Below are 21,028 nucleotides of genomic sequence, written 5' to 3'. Positions count from 1 at the left end.
GACTTTGTCATACTACAACGCCTTCTGTCCAAAATTGAAAGCCAGTCTGATACTGAGTCTGATACAAAAGATCAAACCATTGAATCTCATGCTAATACCACATACACTTACAAATATTGAGAATATTCCAGATGATTTCTTAAACGTACTAACCCAAATATCTTCCAAGAAGTATTTAATTAGAATTACTCTTGTTTTTTCAGAAGATTTCCAGCTTGACACTATTGCCTTATTTGAAACAGATGCAGATTTAAACTGCATCAAAGAAGATGTGGTTCCAAAAAGATTTTTACAAAATACCTCTAAAAAACTCTATGCTGCTAATAATTCCAAATTATATATTGCAGGAAAAACCCAAGCCTCCATTTTCAACAAAGGCATTTCTCTTAAAACATTTTTTGTTGTTACAAAAGACATCAATCATACCATCATTCTTGGCACTCCATTTATTGACATGATTACACCATATCAAGCATATCATAAATGTATTACTTCCAAAATCAATAACACCAAACTTGTTTTTCCATTCTTAGAAAAATCTAAGACTAGAAATTTAAATTTGACTAAAGCATGTTCCATACATACCTATCATATCAATGCACTGATTCATGGGAAATAATTCCATCTACATAATTTACAAAACCATGTTTCTTTTTGTCGTCTCAACAAACAATTACAAAGTTCTGATTTACAAAAGAAAATCATTGATTTTCAAAATAAGATTGAACAACAGATATGTTCAGACTTACGTAATGCTTTCTGGAAGCGAAAACAACACATCGTTGATCTTCCTTATGAAGATACATTTTCAGAAAAACTCATACCTACAAAAGCAAGACCTATACAAATGAATGTTGATTTAGAACAGCATGGCAGACTTGAAATCCGCGATCTCGAGTCTAAAGGTCTTATCCAAAAGTCTTAATCACCCTGGTCGTGTGCGACCTTTTATGTCAATAAAAAATCTGAAATCGAAAGGGGCACACCAAGACTTGTGATCAATTACAAACCTCTAAATTCTGCTTTAAAATGGATCAGGTATCCAATCCCCAACAAAAAAGATTTATTACAAAAATTGCACTCCTCATTCATATTTTCTAAGTTTGACATGAAATCTGGATTTTAGCAAATCCAGATTGATCCCAAGGATAGATACAAAACTGCTTTCACAGTTCCTTTTGGCCAATACGAATGGAATGTAATGTCCTTTGGCTTAAAAAATGCACCCTTTGAATTTCAGAATATATATATATATTAAGATGATATTATTATTATTTTTTGATCGGCTTCCTAGGGTAAAATTGTTGGTTTTTTTTATCATATGTCAACTAATAATAATAAACCACAAATATGCAACATAATCATTACCAAGAAATAAAAAAATTGACTTAATAAATCAAATTAATCCTGCCACACAAACAACAATTCATAATAACATCACTATATCATAAATCAAACCTAACCTAATCATTTAAGAACACACACATCCAATAATCATTCACAATAGATTAAAAATCAACACTAATAATTAATACATTACCACAAAAACTCATCAATATGTTCAAATATTTATTTAAGAGGTTTGAAATCAACATTTGAAGGGGCTATAATTGATGATGAAGGAGGAGACAATTGGATTCGTGATGTGGAGGAAAGGTCGTGGTCATGGGAAGATAAAGCAAAAGGAGGTTACTGGGTAGAGAGAGGAGGCTTTAACGGTGCTAGTTTGTGGTGAGAATGGAGGTTGTGGTGGATGATCTAGCTTTCGGTAGTCGACGAGAGTGACAATGATGATCGGTGTTGGTTGGTGCTAGAGTGACAAGTGGCTGGTAGGAGAAAAGTTCAAGTTTTTTGGCTATGGAGAAAGAATGTTTTTAATGGGTAACAGTGGCTAAAATCAGTCAAGAAGAACAAGAATTAAGGAATGATGATTATGGCTTCCTTAAGGCATCGATTGTGGCTATCAGCGATGGATGTTAACGCCATGGGTCGAGCTTGACTTCTTTATATAAAGGAGAGTGAACGATAGCTCCTGGTGACTGTGAGGGAGGTTGCTAAATTAGCCATATATGAGTGAGGGGGCTCTTATTGGTGGATATGTTATGAGTTTTGATGGGTCACGATTATTAGAGGAGATAAACGAACCTTTTGTTTGTTTTTTTGTTCTCTATGTGGTGTGTTGGTAAGAAAATGTATGAAGGACGGGGTGGTTTTTTCTTGTTTTTAGGGAGATAGAGAGAGAGAGAGAGATAAAGGGAGTTGTTGTGTGCCTTTATTTTGGTAGGTGGCGACTTGGTGAAGAAAATTACTCTAAGGTTTTTGTTTTTTGGGAGAGCGTGTCTCTCTTTTTCTTTTATTTAACGGTGGGTGGTTTTTTAGTGTGCTATCCTCTAGATTTTTTTGTCCCTTTTATTACCATTCACACTCGCTATTATTTATACTAACACTAAAAGCTCTTGTCCTCTTCTATTCTCTAACTTTTCACAACCTCCTTTTTATTTTTCCCCATTCATTTATTTTCATTATTTTTTTTGAATTGTTTGGAGGTAGGTTTTCCAAAATTTAAATTGATCCTCATTCCTTCCACAACTACATTATGCTTACTAATAAAAAAAAATTATTCATTTTCTTCTAATTGAATTTTATTTTTATGATTTTTTAAATAAGTTTGAAATAGTTGAAAACTATAAAATGACCGAACATTGGCCAAATCGTGTCAAAAATACTTTTTTTGAGAATTTCTTGTAACGTTGCATATTTTTCATTTTTTTGAAAATATGTTAAAAACAAGGGCCTAAAAACAAGTTACAACAATGATGTAAAAATAAACTACTATCTTCATATTATTTAAATAAAAATTGAAACTTGTAACAAGAAAATAGATTTGATTAAAATCTTCATAAAATTAGTGAATTATAATCTTTCAAACAACATTTAAACTTTTTAGATTAATAAGAATTTTTCAAAACATTCTTAATCAGGATTTTCTAAAACATAACTTCTTTTAAATCATGTATGTCAATAAGTATCTTGTCATCATAGATCAATAAAGAATAAATCGTGTCTTTTTGAATTTCTTTTAACCATTCAACACACTAATGAATGACATTACTTCTAAATAACAAAATACAATCTTCAAATATTTATTTAAACGATATCTTTTAGATATGGATATACAAAACTCTTATATAGAGAGACAATAATATCTACAAACCAGATATGAAAAAAATCAAACTTTAATAATAAGAAAAAAAAAATATGACAAAGATATTGCCTATATTAAAAATAATAAAAATGTACAATAACATAAAAGGTTTATCATAAATGATGAAGTCATAAAAACTTCATATTGGATTTGGACTTTCCACAACTGCTTCTCGGCTTAGTTGTTTCACAATCTCCTACAAAAGCAAGTCCCTTATCATAATAAGAGACCCTTTTATGCTTAAGTTAATATATAATAGAAGAAAAAGAATGAATAACATAAGAATGATAACGTATAAGAGTGTATGTTGTGATGATCATGTATTTTGTTGTTGTGTGGTCTTATTGTGTTTGTATGGTTACTTGGTGACTTGAGATATTTATATACCTTGGTCATATGAAATTACCTTGTGGAGCATAAAGTAGTGAACATATTGCGTGATGAAATGATAAAAAAACAATTATTTATATTACACAAGTAAAGTTGTGTAAACGTTGTATTGGAAGGTTAAGCGTCGTGGTCATTGGTGAAAAAGGTTGACGTCCGTTATTGATTGGCAAGAAAGGTTATCTTACTTACCATTGGTGGTAATTAGTGGAGAGAAATCTAGATGATGCATTAACCTTTTAAAGGTCATAACATTTCCTTATGTGTGCCAACGTTGGGCTACCTAGGAATTCGGATTTGATCCTAAGATAGTGAGGTGTTAGGTTGATGCTTAAATAGTGGATTTTCATGATTTGTTGTTGGGACAAGGTCCAAAAATTAATAGACAAAGGTTATCTGCTTAGGTCAAGGCCCATTAGCAGACAAGGTTGTCCATTATTTTTTTTGCCAATCAGGTGGCCCCTACTATTTTAAATTGAACCATAGTCTTTCAAATTGCTTATTATTTAAAAGAATCATGAATCTATTTCATCAAGTTATAGGTCACAAAGAATGCCTTGTGATCATAAAAATTATATTGTGTTAAGAATTGTGCCAATGATAATGGAGGATCAATGGCCAAGACTATAAATGAATTATTGTTTCAACGACTAACATTGATAAATGGCAAATTCTAGAGAAAGCCATAACACCTTCTTTCATATAACATTACTTGGAGTATTTGGTTAACCATAAATCATCTAATTTTTCATCAAATATAACTAGATTGGAAATCATGCTTTGAAGTGCATAGGTAATGATCTGCTATGTTAAAGGGTTAAAGAGTCCCAAAGAAAATGAACCTTCTTTCACCAATTGTCAGCATAGTTAAAAAGAGTCCCGAAGAAAATGTTAGTTACATAGATAATGATATCCTATGAAGTGCAAATGAGATTCGTAAATGGTCTAACAATATTTATGGTCACTAATGTTATTAGATAAATTGTTCACTATTGTAATTTTTTACTTTTCCTTTTATTCTAATACTTTTCTTTAAACTCCTATTGTTTTTCATTTGTAGTCACCCTCTCAATGACTAGCTTTCATCAATAATATCTCTTAATTACCATTAAAAAAAAAACAATAGAGGATCAATGAAGAAATTGCCATAATAAATGTTGAGAGAGCTTATTATTTGGAGACGTGGATATCTTATTAGAGACATGTAGATTTTCTTATGGAGATCTCATTTAAAGATATGGATATTTTATTAGAGATATGAAGATTTTGTGTGGGGGTTTTCTTTGGAGATATAGAGATAAACAATATAATGAAGAAAAATATATGGAGACTTTCTTGGATAGACTATTTATTTTTTCATTGATAACTTTAAAAGATTCTTTTATATAAGTGGAGATATAATTTTTAAAAACTATTTGATCTTGAACAATGTATTGTAGGATGTGCTGACCTCTTTTCTTTTTTGTTCAAATTTCATTTTTTTTATGAACTGTTGGAGATAACCTATGGTGATCAATTTTTATATCTTTTTTTAGGGTATAACAGTTCTCGATGTTATGCCCATAGTCATGTAAAAAACACAAACTTTTATAGGGTTCATTGTGTTCTCATTGCTCTTTATAAATTAGGGATATTGCAAAAAAAAAAAAAACACTTCTCTTGATAGCTACCTCAATATGCGTGATGGTTAGAGGTTGGGTCATGAGCCAGGGAACGCCAGTTGATCACAGATGGATCCCTTTGTGTTTCCTTTGGATACTCTAATGCTACTAGAAGATCGATGGTGCTAGGAAGATTTTGCCTTTTGTTATTGGAAACAAGAGTGTTCTTGTTTAATCACACTTATTTTTTTTACTCAAATATGATTTTTTTCACTTTAAGAAGAGTTCATTTAGGAAGAGTATACAATCATTCCTATAAAGAATAGTTGTAGACTCCATTAATAAAGGATTTAGTGGCAATGAGTTTGAGTAAACTTTCTATGTTGATTATTTTCTTGTTAAATCTTTGAAGATATGCTCCAGTGCTCTTATCTTCTTATTATGTAATTGTGAAGAGCTTAGGTTTTCTATTTTTAGTTGATATGCTATATTGAAACGGGACATGAGTTTGGCATTGAGATTGTTAAAGTCAATGATGGAACTAGGCTCTTGGCTATGATGTCACACTCGAGTAGATTCATGAAATGTTATTGGAAAGATTTTACATATAGCATTGCTACCTTATGTTACAACCAAGTAACATTGTATGTTTTATATATGTCTTTTCTTAGGTTAGTAAAGCTATCGTAGTTGTCAAAGTTGGCTTTCGTGAATATACAATTGACACGATCCAAATATTGATGTCTTATCCCAAGTGCAGGAGTGTCGAAGTAATAAATAACCCAGCAAGATCGGGATCGAACCACAGGGAGGTGAACTATATAAATTACAAATAATATATATTTAATAAAACAAAGAATTTATGATAATTTTATGGGATATTGATGTAAGGATTAAACAAGGATAAAACAATTGTCAAGGTTAGAGGATCCACTAATGGTATTTCAAATAAGTATAGTATAAACTCTTTTTATTACTCAATTGGAAACCACACACAAAGAAGGTTCCAATCGAATTATAAATTATTAACATGATTATATTAGTTATCATATTCGAATAGTGCTAATACTTGTAAATGTTGTCAGGTATTCATGATGATAACTTATGTTAACAACAAATCAAGTTCCTTTCATAGCACAGGTGTCGGTTATACCATACAGTTGGGCTATGAAAGTGCCAAGTATTTGTTGTACCAAGGGTTATACAACATAATCTAGATTAACCATTTAACAAGCAAAGTATTAACAGTGAATAAGATAACAAATATAAAACATGTTAGTATCAAACATTAAAGTCTATGTTGAGTTTATACTATACTTATTCTTACACCATTAGTGTAACCTTTTCACCTTGACATAATAAACTTAGCTGAACATTATGAATAAGAAAAACATAGATAAACAAGAGGAGAACATGATTATACAAGTATAATAAAGGAAATGAAAGGTATAAACAAGAGATTAATGAAAGAAAAACTTAAGCATTACAAAAATATAAAGAGAGAGAGCAAGGACATAATCTTGATCTAAAAATCAAGATGCCTAAATGCATGGCAAATGCCTCCTTTTATAGACTAAAATTCAGAACTATTGATTTGATGACTAATTGTTAATTGAGTGGCCACCTCTTAACCTGGTAACAATCCTTATCTTCTTGTCTATGGAAAACATCATTACTAACATCAGAATTTGAGTAGATAGTCTTCATGAAAGTTTTGGAAAATTGTCTTAACTTTCTAAAAAAAACAAGAATCAGTGCATTTAGACTTCTAAAACTCGAGATATGAGCTGAACACTGAATAGTATCTGGGCTGCAGGACATATTCCGACTTCTCTGTTGTTGCTACAATTTGAACTTGAAAACGGTCCTTTTGAATCTTGGACTCTCATGAAAGTTTTAGGCCTATGTCTTAGATTTCCATACATATAAACCAGACTTAAATCCAAGTTCTACAACTCCAGTTATGATCCAATAATCAAATGATGTTCCAATTTGAATTCAACCAGCATCTCTTTTCTAAGTTTAGCCCTCTCTTTGTCTTCTTAATTTCAGTGGTTAAACTCATCAAACAATCATTTGATTTATGTGATAGACCTGCATTTAAAATGAACATTTACCATAAATTAAAGGTATCTTATATTATCAGATTTGTTATTATAAAACATGCTCTAGTTAAGGAGTTATTGATACTTCAAGTGCAAAATGATGATATAAAACCTTGATAAAAATACAATTTTAAGTACTAATCAACAATCCTTAGAGACACAAGTCTATAGAACTCAATGATAAACTGGAGAATCTTCCACTTTGTGGGGATAATATTCTCTCTTAGAAGCTTGTATTGATCTTATTCGTGTTATGGTCTTCTTTAATAAGAAGTTCATCAGTAAATCAATGAATCATAGAAGGGAAAAAATGTATAATAATGATAACGAGAATGTGGAAGAGTACATGTTGTGATGGTCGCGTGTTGTGTTGTTCTATGGTCTTGTTGTTCTATCTAGTTATCTGGGGGTATTTTTATACCTTAGTCACATCAAATTACCTTATGGGGCATGGAGTTGCAGACACACCATGTGGAGAAATGATGAAGAACAATTATCTATACCGTGAATGTAAAGCTGTGTGGGCACCATACTAGAAGGTTAAATGTCGTGATCATTGGTGAAAAAGGTTAGCACTTGTAGGTGATAGGCGAGAAAGGTTGGCGTCATACTAACAAGGCATATGCCATACTTATTGGTGATGATTATTTGAAAGAAAGCTAAGGATCACTTACCCCTTGGAGGTTATAACATTGCACTGCTATGTGTGCCAACACTAAACTCCCTAAGAATTGGGATTCAATATTGAGATACTGAGAGGTTAAGTCAAGGCCTAAAAAGTGGTGGTTCGCTGTTAGTTATTGAGCTAAGACCCATAACTTGGCATGTCCACTTAGGCCCGGGCCCATTAAGGGACAACCACGCTGTCCATTTTTTTTGTACGGTGACCAATCAGTTGGTGTCTATAGATATGTATACACACATATGTATGTATTGGGCTCCATTACAACATGATTCAGGAAATAACTAGTTATATGACCCACACTTCGTCGTGGGTCAAATAATCAATAATTATTAAAAGAAGCTCCTAAACAAAATAAAAGAGAGGAGATTGTCTATTTTTTTAGTTTTTGGTTTTTTAACCAGTCACGTCACTTTAGGGTAGGAGAAAAAACACATTTGATAAAAAAGATCCCTTCTAGATTTTTGTTGGATCACTTGAGTTATGGGTTGACCCGACGGGTCAACTGGTTTACTTCGGGTCAATTGAAGACCCAGATTTTGACTATAACAAACCCACCCAACGTTGTTGGGTCTGGCCTTCTAGTAGGACCCAAAGCGTTGGGTCCTACCGCTGGGCATGGCCCAAGTTGCTGGGTCCTGGTTGCAAAGGACCCAAAGATATTGAGTCCTAGTGGAGGTATGACTCAATTGGGTGTTGGGTCATGGTGGTAGGTAGGGCTCAAAGATTTTGGATTAGGTGTTGGGTCATGGTGGAAGATAGGACCCAAAACTAGTTATAAGACTCAATATTGTTGGGTCCTGGTATGGTGGGAGGCAGGGCTTGCTGCGAGCAAGGCCCAACACTGGTTTGGGTCTTGACGCAGGACCCAAGAGTATTGGGTCCAGATGAGGACCTAATGTTTTTTGGTCTTGGATTTCTAAATATAATTATTTGTGTTATCAATATTATTATGTTTATTATAATTAAAAGTATTCATTTTAAAAATAGTATTATTTGTATTATAAATATTATTAACTTTATTCTAATTGAAAGTATTAATACTAAAAATAGTATTATTTGTGTTATAAATATTACTAGTTTTATTATAATTAATAGCAATAATATTAAAAATATTATCATTTGTCCTATAAATATTATTATTTTTATTATAATTAATATTATTAATCAAATAATTAATTAATTTGAAAAAATTATTATCATTATCATCATCATTAATAAATTAAAAAATACTATTATTACTATTGAAGAAAAACCACCTATTTTTTTTTAAATATTCACAAATATAATTCAAATTTTTCATATTAAAAATATTAATTTGAAGTAATAGAAAAAAAGAATATTTTTAAAAGCATTTTTGGAAGGCAAAAACAAACATGTTTTGTTCCTCAACAAAGGATTGGGTCCTGCCAGGTGCAGGACCCAACATTATTTTGGGTCCTGACGTGTGCAAAAGAACAATTGATCTTCTTTGGTGAGCAGATTAGGAATCCATGTTATCAGTACGTGAGAATTCAACCCCCTATACCTCTCTACGCCTCTGCACATCATCGCAAATATATATATATATATATATATATATATATATATATATATATATATATATATATATATATATATATATTTCACTATAGTATAACACCACCATTAAATATTAATGCAAGATCATTGATCAATAAGGACGATTGCTTCCAGACCCACCCAGCAGCCTTACCCAATTAAATTTCTTTGTCATTGCTTTCTCTGATTTATATTTATTTTTCAAAATAAATTGATAAGATTTTTTTATATTTTTTTAAATAAAAAAACATCAAAAATAATAATTTGAAATAAAAAAAAATAATAAAAAAATTTCAAAATTTTTTCAAAGTATTTTTGAAATGCAAAAACAAACATGATTTAATAAGAAAATTCAAGAAGATAAATATAAAAAAATTATTCATATAAAAAATAAGAGAAAAGAAAAAAAAACATTAATATTATTATTTCCTCTTTACAGTATGAAAAGAAATCAATAAGAGAAAAGAAAAAAAATTTCAAGAGTTATTTGTGTTATAATTATTATTATTTTTCTTATAATTTAAAGTATTCATATAAAAAATATTATTATTTGTGTTATAAATATTATTATTTTCATTATAATTCTAAATATTCATCTAAAAAATATTATTAATTATGTTACAAATATTCTTGGGTTTCTAAATATAATTATTTGTGTTATTATTATTTTTATTATACATATTATTATTTTTCTTATGATTCAAAGTATTCATATAAAAATTTTTATTTTTTTTGTTATAAATATATTATTTTAATTCTAATTCTAATTATAAAATAATAATAGTTACAATAAAAATAATTATATTTAGAAACCTAATATGCAATTCTATTGGGTTCTAACGCAAGACCTTTTAGTCTTGGGTCTCGACGCAGGACCTAAGAGAATTTAGTCCTGATGCTGCATTCAATTTTCTTGGATCCTGCTGTGGACCTAGAGTATTAGGTCATAACGCAACCCAATAAGAATATCTTGAATTTCAATAACATTAATATAATCTAAATAATAATATTTTTAATTTATTAATTATTATATTAATTATAATAAAAATAAAAGTATTTTAAAATACAAATAATAATATTTTTAATGTTAATAATAATAATAATAATAATAATAATAATAATAATAATAATAATATTTAAAATTTCAATAACATTAATTATAATACAAAAGTATTAATATTAAAAATATTATCATTTGTCTTAGAAATATTATTATTTTTATTATAATTCAAAATATTATTATTTGTATTATACATATTATTATTATTATTATTATTATTATTATTATTATCATTAATAAATTTTAAAAAAATACTATTATTACTATTGAAGAAAAACCATCATTTTTTTAAAGATTGAAAAATATAATTCAAAGTATTCATATAAAAAATATAATTATTTGTGTTATAAATATAATTATTTTTCTTATAATTCAAAGTATTTATATCGAAAAAATTATTATTTGTGTTATAAATATATTATTTTAAATATAATTCTAAGAATTAATATAAAAATATTATAATTTGTGTTATAAATATTATTGGGTTTATTAATATAATTATTTATGTTATAAATATTATTATAACAAATAATCAAGCGCCAAGTGCCCTGGGGCTGCACCCAAGAGCGCGGGTCCGCCCCCGAGCCCAAGGTTGGTCACAATCTGTGCCAGGTGTCTGCATGTTGTGGCCTCAGCCAGCTATAGCGCAAGGTATCTGCTGCCTGAGGCCACAGCCAGGTGCGCATGGTCGGCCTTAACCTCCTGGCTTGGCAGCCCAAGCGCCAAGTGTCGATAGTCTGATTTATAAGAGTTTATTTGGTAGTGTGGTTGCGGTTACTTTTCAAAATACTTTTCGTACTGAAATGTATTAAAATGATATTTTTTTATTTTTAAAATATTATTTTTGAGATTAGCGCATCAAAACAATATAAAACATATAAAAAAATTAAACTTTTTTAAAACGTGATTTACAGCGCGTTACCAAACGCTTTCTTAATTAATTGTCTTCTCTACCGCTACGTCACCAAACGCTTTCTTAATTAATTGTCTCTTCTACCGCTACATCACTCTCACCTTAACGGCAAAAGTCAAACGAGCCATCGAGCTATAATTTTTGACTAAAAACATAGGCAAAAAACGCCTTCTAAAATGATATAGTATCGTCTACAGTTATTATATCTTGGTCATAGTTTATGTATAATAAAAAAATCCCTATACATTTTAATACATAGCAAAATAACTGTATAAGTCTATAATTAATTATATCTTGATTTACAGTGCATTCATTTGCAGTAAAAAACTTAGAATTATGTTAAGTAGTGCAATATAAAGAAACATTTAAAATCAGCTACACTGTACTAAAAATGGCTGCATCACAACCATTACAATAGAGATTCAATCTGTAACAAATTCTACCCCGTGAGCTAGAAGTCTACGCATCTCAAATACTACAAGTAAATGTTGCGTCCTATGTTGCATCCAATGTATCTAACCGCGAATTGGGTTTTATCCATTCCCATTACAGATCAAATTAACAATGTCAACGTTAATGATAAACGAGCAATACTTCTGTATTTGATTTTAAATTAATACTTTTTAATCGTCCAAACCAATACTTCTGTATTTGATTTTACCGCAGATTAAACGAGCATTGCTATTATAGGGTGTTTGAAAATCTATTAAAACAATAAAAAAATATAAAGAATATTAATTTTGACCAACCTGCAATCCAAAACAGAGGCTACATTAAATGAATTTGTTTACTAGTACAGTACTTAAATTAATTATTAAAAGTTCCATACAAACATGAGAATGAGCAGCTCAAGACTCCAACAAGATATATACCTGTCACATACTTGGAAGGTAAACATACCCTTCCTACAACAGTTAGTCAACTTGACACATGCTCAGTACTGATAGCACTTTTCTTGCTGGCTTGGGCACTGGGTGCCCCTTACCCTATGCCCTATTCCCACAAACTTCACATGAGAGACAGAATCACACAAGTTGAAGAAGGGAGAGGAAGAGGAAGAGGAAGAGCTAGTAAGTGGTGGTGATGGCACCTTACTTTAACAAGACATGGAGTGAATGAAGACAGGCAGCTTGCTTGCTTTTGACGTGCAATACTTTTTTTTTTTTTTTTTTTTTTTTTTTTTTTTTTTTATTATCGTGGGTGTCCGGGCCAGCTTGCGCGCACCTCGACTAATCCCACGGGCCCTGAAGTTAACGACCATGTAAGCCTCCAGTGGCCATCATATGAGCAGCCATAGGGTTTGAACCTGAGACCTAAAAGGGAGCAAACCCCTTAGTCCCAAGCTCTTATCACTAGGCCACCACCTAGATGGTTTTGACGTGCAATACTTCCCTTTGCTTTTAGTGGGTTTGAGTTTATTCGTGACATGGTTGGCATACTGTTGGAGAAAGTAAGTGTGAAACTGACTCTTTTAATGTTTAAGTAGACGAACCCACCCTTCCTTATAATATATTAATTCTTGCCCTTTTCAGTTTCTCTCTAATCTCTAAACGAACTCTTAATTACTTGAAATTTCCTTTTCCTTTTCTTTTTTCTTGCTTGGGCGATTAATTTCTAAGCATGTACAGTTTTACTCAAGCATTTAAAGAAGCAGATTTAAAACGCATGAAAAGTAAAAACTTCCCACTTCGAAGCTTGGAAACGCAAGAAAAGTTTTTGGTTCCTTGTGTGGTGTTGACTAAACTATTCACGGGGCGGCTTTTCACTCACAACCAACTTTCTAAGCATATATATATATATATATATAACAAGCAACAAACACCATGTTACCCGTCACTAGTGTTTGTGTGTGTGTGTGTGTGTGTATAACTAACCCCACCATAGCTTCCCTCATTACTACTCTTTTCTTTTTGTTTATTTGTCACTCTCTACAAGCCCTTCTTTGTTAGGTCACCTGTGCATATCACATCTCTCATGCTATATCTCACATAAGGTCTTTGATGATGGATATGGAAGCTCAAGATGAGTTCATGGGGTCTAATGATCTTACTCAGATCGTTGAAGGCAAACGCACCAAGCGGCAAAGGTCATCTTCCCCACACAAGGTGGCGACCTCTTGCTCATCAAGTGGTTATGGTGGTGGTGGGGGAGAAAGAGGAGTGCTTATAGAGGAGTATGGTTCAATTTCCTCTCCTGCAACTTCTAGTGAGGTTTGTGAGAGCACAGAAGAAGAAGAAGATATGGCTAATTGCTTAATTCTGCTAGCACAAGGTGACGTCCCTCCAAAGCAAATTCATGAAAATAAAGGCAGTAAAGTTGAGAAATTTAGTGCTCGAAAATTATCAGATATGTCCGCACCAACCATTAACAAGGCCGGTTTCTTTGTATACGAGTGCAAAACATGTAACCGTTGTTTCCCATCATTCCAAGCATTAGGTGGGCACAGAGCCAGTCACAAAAAGCCTAAGGCCACAGCACTGGAAGAGAAAAAAGGTCTTGTGGTGGCATCAATGGAGGATCTTAACGATCGTCAATTGAATAAAAGGAGTCCTTATCCTTCTCTTTCTCTCCAAATACCCCACACCACCACCACCAACAACAACAACGTTAACAAGGGTTTTCAGGCTAACAAGGCTAAGATTCATGAGTGCTCAATTTGTGGCTCGCAGTTCATGTCAGGTCAAGCTCTTGGAGGTCACATGAGAAGGCATAGGGCCAACACAGGCGCCAACCAAGTGAGCAATATCAGTACTGATTCATCAAGTGCTACCACTGAGTCTATTATTCATGGTGATCACCATCATACGATCAAGCCAAGAAATATTTTGGCTTTGGATCTTAATCTACCAGCTCCTCCTGAGGATGATCATCACCTCCACGAATCCAAATTCCAATTCTCGTCAACACAACAACCACTAGTGTTCTCCTCCCCAGCCTTAGTGGATTGCCATTACTAGAATATACTGAAAAAGATCCATATGGATCAATGTGAATTAATTTTAATTGTATCATTGCTATAATTTACTAGAATTCATCACTATCCAAATTATTTCTTGTTTGGATTTTATGGCAACATATAACTACTTAAGTTTAATCTTGTAGACATGTTTCTCAATATTTAATTTGTTCATCTACTTGTTGAAGTTTCGAATACTTTGAGTAAGTAAGTGGTTAGTGTTCATGGTTGCCTTTCATTCACGAAAAGTGAGTGATGGAGGCATCTTTGATTATCTTTTTTTAATAATAAAAAAAAACAATCTTTTAAAATAATTTTTTGGGTTCTTTCTAAGTGGGAGAGCAATGTGTAACACTCAAGAAAGAGAAAGAGGCACGGAATGGCATAGCTAGGGTTTGACATACCACCAGTACCACCACCAAAAGTCGTGGATGAGGTTCTCTCAATACGTGCCTTTTCTCTTGTTGCAGTAAAGCTAAAGAAATAAGGGGAAAAAGAAAAAAAACAAAACCCGTGGAGGCTCAACTTGATTTCATCAAGGAGAAATACTCATCATGTTAATAATGTGATTATGAATATTTGAAAGACTTTAAAAACATAATTTTCAAGTGAATATATTGTCTAAATTTAGATAATTTGCTAAAGATCCCTTATTGAAAAGAGATTTAATCTCCAAATTATAAGAAAGTTCATCCTGTTTAATTTAGGTTTTGTTTATGTTTGTATTGCATAGGTGTCTGTAATGATATAAATTTTTTAATTAATTAATACACATCACAATTTTATATTGAAAAATCTCTTTTAAAATCTAGATTAAAAAAATTAATTAATTTTTTTAAACTTAATTTTTTAAATAATAACCATAAAAACTATCGATCATAGCATCAAATACACCCATAAAAAAAAAGAGAAAACAATTGAAAAAAAAATTAAAACCTATAGTTTGTTTCAATAAATGAAAGAATAAATGAATAGCAATGCTGAGTTGGTAACTGACCATGCCACATGAATCCACCTGTATTTCACATTTGTTTATTTGTCTTGATATATGTATATTGAAGGTCCACATTATACTTTTAGTTCCTTTTTTTTTTCCTGCTAATACCAGGATTGTCAATTCTGTTCCGTTTCACCTGTAATGGCCGAAATATTTCATACCAATTTAAAAAATAGAACAAAACGGAATAATTTTCATATCATTTTAAATCTCGATCCGTTCCGGATTTTTTAGCTAAATTTCGGCCGGAATATTCCGGTTTCATTCCACATGTTCCGTTCCGCTCTTGAAAAGCCTTTAAACATTGTTCAATTTAATTAATTAAACCACCCAAGTATAAAAAGCTCTTTTTCATTACTATTTTTAATAACAATGATATTAATAATAATATTAAAAATTATTATTACTATTTTCATTAACAATGATATTAATTTTTTAAAATTAGATTTATCCCTAATATATATGATTTATATTCATGTTGTTTTTTTTCATGTTTATACTTTGTAGGAATTTGAGCAAAATAAGAGATGTTTTAAATTCCATTAGTCTTGATAACATTGACCTAACTTTATATTAAAATATTTTACTTTCATAATATTTTGATATTTTGTTTAAGTTGAATTACTTTAAGTTAAAGATCTATTTAATCTTGACTATTTAGAAATATTTTAAATTTTAAAATTATATTTGTTTGGTATTGTGTTTATATTGCATAATTTAAAATTAATTTATCTTAAATTTGAATTATATTTGTTGAATATATATATATATATATATATATAAACAGTATAACCCCGAAATGACACGTCAAAATACTTTAAAACTAAAATATTTTATTCCAATTAAAAAATTAAAATACCTATCAAAACATAAATCACCGCATGCCTATCCATGGCACTGTCTTTGATGCTCCCAAGAAAGATACACTAAACTCTGTGGACGCCACAGCTAATGGATATATCTTTTACATCATGAGGTCCATAGCCTATTTATTGCCACCAATATTTCTTTATTTATTGTTGTCAAGATGTGCCAAACCTGATCCCTATGGCATGTGTAAGAAAACACCAATTTCTTATTACAACCTACCTATCAAAATCTGACAAATAGATTTTAATTTAGGATCATCCATTGTGTTTAATTTTAAATTTAATAAAAAAAATATGAATGTTGAGATTTAAAATTTAGATAAGTTTAGCTATTAAAATTTTGATATATTATAAAAGAACAATCTCAACTTAAAAATCTTGCAAAATTAGCTAAGACTCTAAAAATAATTTTTAAATTAAACTTAATTTGGTCATTAAGGTTAAGTCTTTAACTAACATCTAAGACTTATGTAGAAATGTGGAATTGACTTGAGATTTAAAATAATCATAACTAAATTAAAATGATCCCCTTCAAGAATATTGATATTAGTTATAAATGTTCTTTAAAATCTTGAAAATTTGATAAAGCTCTAGTATATTTAAATAAAAATATAAAAAATATTATTTTATATTCAAAATATTATCGATGAATTAATTTAATACTACCTCTTAACAATAATATATATATATATACAAAGAAGGTTTCTATCAAAGTTTCCAATTTTTTAATCATGCTTGCCTTGTTATTTTACAATAATTTAAAAGAGTTGTTGTAATTTAATTTACCTTAAGAGTTGATAATTACATTGTTTGAACAATTTGACAGTAAATCCTTAGAAAGTTAACCTGCGATGGGCCTCCATATCGTCAACCTCTGTCTCGCATGACAAATCGAATTCGGGGTGATCAAAACTAGCCAACGGACTGCTTCCTGGCTTCGTTGTCCTTGTCCTTGCTTTTCCTCGTATTACAGCTGCTAAACAAACCTATGCTTTCTTTGCGCTATCAGAAATCATAAAATTTATATTATATTTTATTAAAAATCATAAAATTTTGTTTAATTCATTAATTTTAAACAATTTAAGTTAAAATTGAATACCTACGAGGTCATATATTCCACAAATACAATAAATCAATCTATTTTAAATATTTTATATTTAAATAAAAAAAATAAATCTTAAAAAGAGTCAAGCACCTGGGTTTAAGTGGCCTAAAACACCTACCAAATTAAAAGAGTAGGTTGTGCGCATAACCTTATCCTCTCGTTTTGTTCTAAAGGGACAAACCTTGAATTTGTTTTAAAATAAAAACAAATGACCCGTCATTTATCTGTATAATATATGATCACTAGAAAGGTGATCGGAAAATTGAACTAGGTTTCTTTACTCGAAACCTTATTTTTCAACCTATTTTCACAAAAACAAAACCTAATAAGTATTCTTATAATGTCAATAAATCATTCAGATCGTGTTTTTCCAACAAGATGAAGAAAAAACACGATTTTATTTTTCCAACCAGATAAAGGGTATCTCAATGAAAAAAAAATTTATCAAATAAAAATTATTAATACCAAAAATAACTTTTTTTATGATCGGAATGTAGCTAAACAATGACTTTTTTTGTTTTTCATTAACTCTCTCATCTCTCAAACAAAATAAATGTATACGGATGAAAACAAACTTTATTATGTGAATTTTACATCATCCATACTATTTTACCATGATTTACATTTTGTTCCATTTCCTTTTAATTATATCTTTTTATAACAAATTATAAGAAATTTTTTTTTTAATTTGGTCATGAAATAATGTAATTGAAAAAAAAATAGTTTTATGGCAAAAAAAAATATCGTTTCAATCCATAATAAATTATAAGGAGCACAATGCATTTTGTGATAAATCCCCTATGTCTTATAGTTTTTTTCTGTAACCTTATTATGTTTATAAAGTAAGCATTTTTTATCCAAGTTTTAAAATTAAGATACATAAAAAATATTATTTTAAGATATTATTATTCCCTCTCCATATAATCTCGCTCAACATTAATTATAAATATTATTGATAGGCTACATAATAAATTACCTACATATTTGTACATCTTGCACTTCCACCAATTTTATCGTGATATTTAGTAGCTTGTAAGATTCAATTTCACTCTTTTATTTTTATTTTGATTACTAATACAAGAAAGTGTGAATTCCTAAAATCTTTCAAATGGAGTTTTGGTTCATTAAATGCATTTTTTTTCCCTTCGGAATACTCATAAATATATTATTCCTTTAATAATGTACTATCTCTAAAATTTAAATATTTTCGTAACAATTCATATAATCCTTGCGACTCAATGTTTTCTAAATTCAATCCAAATTCTCCTCTCAAAAAATCTAATCCATATTCATACACCCTTAAAATATTATTAGCTTACCTTTCATAAGTTACCGGTGTGTTGCTGTTTCGTAAGAAAAACTTTCTCTGTCCTTATCAAAAATCATACCATATGTTGTTAATTAATTAATTGTAATTCGCATGTCGTAAATTGCAAAAAAATAATGTCAAATTCCTTCAATTAAAAAAATATTATTTTTTGTTAGAATTTTAGTTTTATATTAATATTCTTATAAGTAATAAGATGAATGTGCACAAAAGATATACACAAAAAAGGAGCATAAAAATGGTAAATATAAATTCCAAGAGTTCAAAATTTGTATATTATATTTTAAAATAAAAAATTATAAAAAAAGTTAAATGATGTGGGAAAATCATTGTAAATCAAGAGACTTTTTATTGTGAATTATAATAATAGTTTCACTTTTAATTTTTTATTTTTTTACGAGACGTTTCTTTAGCTTTCTTTTTCTTTCCTAATGAATGGATTCCTTTTCTTTCCTAATGAATGGATGACGTCCGCGTCATTAAGGAGGTGCATGTGACGCTTCCCGGTAGTCAAATATGGTCATCCACCGTCTCACTGGATGCGCATATGTGCCCTCTTCCACATGGTGTGATACGTGTAAACAAATAATGATTGGATTGCTATCAGTGACCGATTGTTTGTATTTTTTATTTTCTCTCTCTCTTGTGACAATTAAAAAATACAATTATCCTCTTTGTTTATTATTTGTCAAGTCAGGCATGTTTACCATATCCAAGCGCCTAGGTCTTGCAACCATATGAGACCTGCGTGCCTGGGTCTGGCAATCATGTTAATCCCATGCACCTGAGATAAAAAAAAAATTAAAATTTTTCAAAAGCACGAATGGATTGTAAAAATAAGCATTACCTCATTCAAACAAGATTTTTCATTTAAACTCTTTTTATTTGTGCAACTTATTTTATAAATTTGTTATATTCGAAGAGGAAAGAATAGAAAAAAATGTTAAGTTCTAAGTGATTTATTTCAAGTTTTCAAAAATAAACTTTCTTTTTTTGTATGCATTGTGGATGAAAATATTAATTTTACGTTTCCATCCAAGTATTGGACAGTTTTTTAACGGGTTCATGTTTTTTTAAAAAAAAATTATGTTATTGCATGATCTAATTGTCAAAGTTTGTTACAAGAAGAGTTTATTTTACATTATAACTATTAGTATATACAAAAATTTGAAATATATAACCATAAGAGAAAACTTTTAAACTTTTAAATTGATATATTATGATATAAGAAAAGAAAATATTGTATATGTGAAAGACTTGTTGTTCTTTTGACTATCTTAATTTGTGCAATTTTAAAGATAATTTCTTCACTAAAATTAGAGATTAATAAAAAAAAATTGAATGAATTTTAGGAACGCGTGATGCAAACCGGCATTTGAGTTTTGCAACCACACCATACCCAAACTACTTAGATCTAACAATCATATTTAGATCTGACATGGTTGTCAAACCCAGACATGTCATACCCAGATACGGGTCTAGCATTACTGTTAAACTCATATATCTTGAGTTTGACAAAGAGTTAAATGAAGGTTTAAAAATTAATTCACATAATTAGATTTAATAACATTATTAAAATATTTTTTATATTCTTAATATATATATTTTATATATTAATCAGCCGTAGAGTGCCGGAAATATACAAATCTTTCTGAAAGTAAGTGAAGCTTCCATAATTAAATTAATTCAGCACACAGGAAGCCCAGCAATAAACCCCTGCAAGAGCCCGTGGGGCTCTACCAGAAACCTTAGACAAAGATGGAGATATATTTAGTTAATATAAAGCATATTGAATATATGCATATACAAGTTGCTGTGGTGTAGTGGTTATCACGTTAGTCTTACACACTAAAGGTCCCCAGTTCGATCCTGGGCAGCAACATATAAATATTTTACCCTCTTGATCTCTTATTAAAACAGAGAGATGTTTTTCCTTCTGTTTTCTTTTTTGCCATGCGATTCCATTGTCTTAAAATACTTCTAGAAAACCATGCACGTATTTTGCCAGCTATGCTGCCGAAGCCATAAATACCAAAACCAAATTACCTAACACGTGTGAACATAAGCAATAGTATCTAGGGGTGAGGAAAAAACGAACCGTGAAAAAAACCGATTAAAATTTTAAAAAAACCAACCGGTTTGGTTCAGTTTCGGTTTATAAGCTTAAAACTGAACCAAACCGAAAAAAACTAGAAAAAAAAATCAAGCAAAACCGGAAAAAAACTGAGCCAAACTAGTTTGAATCAGTTTTTATCCTAAAA

General features: G+C 30.2%; 1 protein-coding gene and 1 non-coding gene across 2 annotated transcripts; both read left to right on the top strand.

The window, feature by feature from the left end:
* The first annotated feature begins 13,336 nt into the window (after window positions 1-13,336).
* LOC133679528 (zinc finger protein ZAT5-like) lies at window positions 13,337-14,607 on the top strand. The gene has a single exon (XM_062102144.1). The coding sequence runs from the start codon at window positions 13,514-13,516 to the stop codon at window positions 14,468-14,470; it is 957 nt and encodes a 318-aa protein (XP_061958128.1). The 5' UTR covers window positions 13,337-13,513; the 3' UTR covers window positions 14,471-14,607.
* A 5,969-nt stretch (window positions 14,608-20,576) lies between these two features.
* Window positions 20,577-20,649, top strand: TRNAV-UAC (transfer RNA valine (anticodon UAC)). Its single transcript has one exon. It is a non-coding gene; the product is annotated as a tRNA-Val (tRNA).
* The last annotated feature ends 379 nt before the right edge of the window (window positions 20,650-21,028 follow it).

This window comes from Populus nigra, chromosome 19 (assembly GCF_951802175.1).
Source record: "Populus nigra chromosome 19, ddPopNigr1.1, whole genome shotgun sequence".
Classification (NCBI taxonomy): Eukaryota; Viridiplantae; Streptophyta; class Magnoliopsida; order Malpighiales; family Salicaceae; genus Populus; species Populus nigra.
This window is presented reverse-complemented; position numbering and strand designations above follow the sequence as displayed.